The sequence below is a fragment of the Ananas comosus genome, unplaced genomic scaffold (genome assembly GCF_001540865.1).
Source record: "Ananas comosus cultivar F153 unplaced genomic scaffold, ASM154086v1, whole genome shotgun sequence".
Lineage (NCBI taxonomy): Eukaryota > Viridiplantae > Streptophyta > Magnoliopsida > Poales > Bromeliaceae > Ananas > Ananas comosus.
Window position 1 is genome coordinate 7,809 of NW_017891728.1, and position 4,224 is coordinate 12,032.

The 4,224-nt window shown below is 33.5% G+C and overlaps 1 protein-coding gene across 2 annotated transcripts; it reads right to left on the reverse strand.

The window, feature by feature from the left end:
• Positions 1-436: 436 nt before the first annotated feature.
• On the reverse strand, positions 437-2,807 carry LOC109705114. Of its 2 annotated transcripts, none has more exons than XM_020225876.1 (5): positions 2,454-2,807; positions 2,076-2,126; positions 1,855-1,988; positions 1,143-1,234; positions 437-1,067 (listed from the first exon to the last, which is right to left on the reverse strand). In XM_020225876.1, exons 1-5 carry the CDS (start codon positions 2,772-2,774, stop codon positions 868-870), a joined length of 798 nt encoding a protein of 265 aa, XP_020081465.1. In that variant the 5' UTR covers positions 2,775-2,807; the 3' UTR covers positions 437-867. The 2 variants fall into 2 exon arrangements, with proteins under 2 accessions (XP_020081465.1, XP_020081466.1); XM_020225877.1 differs by having other exon boundaries at positions 887-1,056.
• Positions 2,808-4,224: the final 1,417 nt, after the last annotated feature.

A 4,224-nucleotide genomic window follows, 5' to 3' on the forward strand; every position in this document is an offset into this window, starting at 1 on the left:
TAAATGGTTGATCGTCGCAGACCTTTTGATGATTAACCTGGTCATTCCATTCTAAGCTAAAAGAGCAGTTCAGAATAACCAAAAGAACAAAAAAATACCAACTCGGATTCAAAAAAGGAAAGGAAGAGATAATACTGGAAATTTACTAAGCATCAGTTTAATAATATATCACATCGTAATACTAATTTGATGCATTTTTTCCCCAGCTAGACCAATAGAACTTGAAAGCAATTACAGAACATTTGGAGAGTAAAAAGGTGCTGCGTCGATCAAAGGCTAGATAGAAACAATATGAAATGTTAACATCACTTAGTTTTAACCGACAGAAAAGCAATAACCCAACTACTTAACTGCTGCAGGCTTGCTGATATACTTAAATAAGAACAATTCAAGAACAAGTAGGATACCATAATAAGAGATCCGCACCGAAGAACTCTAACACAAATCTTTCACAACGAAGCCATCAAACAAACAAACAATTCACTTTCAATTCTTTTCTACTAGAAGAAATCTATCCCAGTACTATTTCCAATGACTTCATTACATGATGAAAATGTAGCATCTAAACTCTGCAAGAATCTTTAAACACACACAATAAAGTTCCCAAATAGGAAAGCATATTGACAACAAAACAAAGGCCTCAAAGCGATTTGAACAACACGAGCTACTCACACAACCAAAGTTTGAAGTGAATGCTTCAACTCCGAGGCTCTGTAAACCCATGACTTGGTTTATGTAGTGATATTGATAGAGCAGCTTCGCCTATGGACAGATAAATATATTGAACGAGGATGCAACCACAAAAAAAGTTGACCAGATCCACTGAATCTGCTCAGTCCATAGAAAGATCTGCTCAGTCAGATGCTTTCAAGCTGAGCGTTTCTGTCTACGGGCAGAGAGAAAATTTAAACCCCACCGAGAAAATTGGATGATACTAAAAATTACTCCAAAACCTGCTCGGCCCTTTACAATCCCCTCCCGCAAGTTTCTTGCTGTTCTAGCGAGCATTGGTCCCTGTATCTCTGTCTCCGTTTCGTTCCTTAGAGTGGCTTTCCCCTGCACAGATACTAATCAAGTGGAAATGGAATACACCATCCAATCATAATGAACCACAAATTAATAACATAGACCATGGAACTTACCAACTGGAGCCATATTAGTGAGGCGGCGCAATCTGTCCTCTGCTACACGGACGGCTCGAGTAGAGCTTCTAACACCTTGTGTTATCTCATGCCTACGAAAGTAAATTGTGAAGACGAATAACATTAAAAAATAATAATAATAATAACAGTAAACGGCAGTCCAACTAAGAAAAGCGATAACTTGCTGAAAAACATAGTAGAGATGATATTTATACATCACAAATATGTTTCGAGACAAGAATCAAATAATCACAAACCGAACAACAGAGATAATTCATATAGGAATCATGGTCTTCGTTAACTTAAAAGCAGATAAAATCATTATAAGAAAAAGCTAAATATGTACGGAACCCAGCGAAATATAGCCCATTTGAAAATTCTCTTCAACTTTTTTTTTTTATTTGCACCTTTGAACTTTCAATTGTTTCGATTTAAGTTATTCAAATTGTTTAGAAAATTAAAATTCAATTAATTCAACAGTAATTCTGTTAAATTTAATCACTGTACTGCTTTTTTAGCAAACGGATCTATAAGATCATTGACAATTATTCTACTAACTACGAATAAGGCTATTATATTTAACAAAATCCTCAATTTGACTGGAATAACTAAGAATTAAAGCTAGATAAACTAGATTGATCTATTTCAAAATGGTCTATAGTTGAGTAATTCTCATCACATTTTAACCAAAAAGAAACCATCAATGGCTCACCCCAGATCACTGAGCTCCATGGTTAAGTCGCTAATCTCCATCCCGGAGAGCCTGACAGCAGCCATGGTATCCGGAAGCTCTTCTGCCGTGACATCTAGAAGCTTCTCGAGCGATTCCGCTGCTTTTCTAAAAGCCTAAATTTTCCAGGATAGTAATTACAGAGAACAATTAGTGATACTGAAACCTCAATCAAATATGAACGAAGGTAAGAAAATGCGTACCAAAAGGGTCGGAATCGCGGAGAAAAATAGCCACGAGGCGGAAATGGCCACCTGAAAAAGGAAATCACAGTAGGTAATCTATGATTCTACAGCGTGTATAGAATTGGTTTTTAGCATGCAAAGATGTGATTCTGAGGCCATATTATCACAATTTACTGCGCAAAAACTCCTTTTCCAACGACTGATCCAAAAACCGCAGCTATTTGAAATTTTGAAGAACCAAAGCGTGTACTCATCAAATCATACCGCGAAAAGATGCAGTTTTTAAGGCCATGCGCATCAAAACTTATCGCCCAAAATCTCCCTTTCCAATGGCCAATCCAATAATCGCAGTTCTTTGAAGAATTAAAGCGTGTGACCAACGAATCATATTCATACCGCGCAAGCAGTGATATTGAGGAGGAAGATGTGGTCGCGGCCGAGGCTCCACCGCGCGAGCTGAGGCGAGGTGGAGGGAGATCCCACGGAGGGTGCGAGAGTGGAAGCATTAGGGTAAGAGGGTGCGGAGGAGAGAGAGGAGAAAGGGGGGCGGAGCGCGTAGGGGAGTGTCGTGGGAGCGAGGTAGGGTTTGGAAACGGCGACGTGGATGGGGAAATGGGAGTAGGGGGAGAGGGAGGAGGAGGAAGAGGAGGAGAGAGGAGAGGGGCGATGGAGATTGGGCGAGGAGGGAGGAGGAGGACGAAGAAGGGACATCGCCATGGCGCCCCGAGCTCTCTCTCTCTCTCTCTCTCTCTCGGTGAAAACGATGCTCGCGCGGTCGCGTAGTATCTTCGTATTTGAGGGAGGAGTTTTTTTTTTTTTTTTCAGGGTACAATCAAATACGCTTTAGTACCTGTAGATAGTTTATGTGCTCCGTTTTTTCTTTTTTCTTTTTTTTTTTTTTTTTCGTCAACACATTTAATATTTCGTTAAATTATATACAAAAAATTTTAAATATTTCACGTAGATTTATCAAATATTCACTTTAATATATTTTAGTTTTAACTTTGTTACTAATTTTTTTAACAAAAAAATTAGTAAAGTAAATAATAAAAAATAAAATAAAATTACGAAATACTAAATTATTATTTTAAATCACAAGATACTAAAATAAAAAACATATGAAACTACAAAAATAATATTTAAAGTTTTTTCTTAAAAAAAAAAGAAAAAGAGATGCGAATCTATAGACAATATATTTGAAGTAACATAATTTTAAAAATAACAATATGCGCAATTTTTTTTTGTATTTTATATCTATCATAACTGGCTCAATTGGTTAAAAATTTGATATTAAATATTTAAAATTTAAAATTTAATTGTTTCACATTTCTAGTTATATTTAGAAAAATAAACAAAGCAGACAACATAATATCTTTCTTTATCTGAACTCCTTAAATTTTATCGAGTATTTCAATAGACCCCTCCTTTTTAATTAAAAATTATTAATTGTACAATTATTTTTGTTGCATATATTGCATATAGTTTTATAGAGCTTCAAAAGAAATTTTTTTTTTTGTATTCTAACATGTAAAAAGAAGTAATAAAAATTGAAGTTTGATTTAACTATTTTTTTTATCATCAAAATTAACATCAAAACTGAAGGAGAAAAAATAGATATCTTTATATTTTGAAGTTTTACACAATTATATGAACAACATCCCATTAAAATGATAGTATAATTAGTAAGTTTACTTAAAGAAAAGAATGAATTAAAATATTTCATAAAGTTTAGAAAGTATGATTGTTAAAACTAAAAGTTTAACTATATATTTTACCCTTTTAAAAGGGTAAAAACATATGAAAATTTTCTGAATTATAGATAATTATGAATCGACCCCCTAACCTTTCAAATTTTGATTTTACTATTTAATCTCTCAATTTGTTTGATTTGAGTTTGTCAATGGCACTTTGACTAGTGTTGTCTATTTTTATATATTTAATTAGTATACTTTATAAAATTTTCACAACCATAAATTAATTAAATTAAACAATTAGCTTAAATTTTAAAGTGAAAATACTTTTAATTGAATTATATCAAACAAATTAAAAAGTTAGAGAGTAAAATTAAAAAAGTGTAAATATTTTGAATAGTAAATTCAAATTTTGTTCAGGTAAGTTTTATATGTTCGTACCTTTTTAAAATGAGCAATATATATATATATATAGA

Excerpts from the sequence above, each read along its gene's own strand:
- LOC109705114 (XM_020225876.1), bottom strand. The coding sequence starts at position 2,774 with ATGGCGATGTCCCTTCTTCGTCCTCCTCCTCCCTCCTCGCCCAATCTC. Across the intron at positions 2,127-2,453 it reads TCAATATCACTGCTTGCGCG|GTGGCCATTTCCGCCTCGTG; the intron begins GTATGAATATGA and ends TTCCTTTTTCAG. Across the intron at positions 1,068-1,142 it reads CACTAATATGGCTCCAGTTG|TATCTGTGCAGGGGAAAGCC; the intron begins GTAAGTTCCATG and ends CCACTTGATTAG.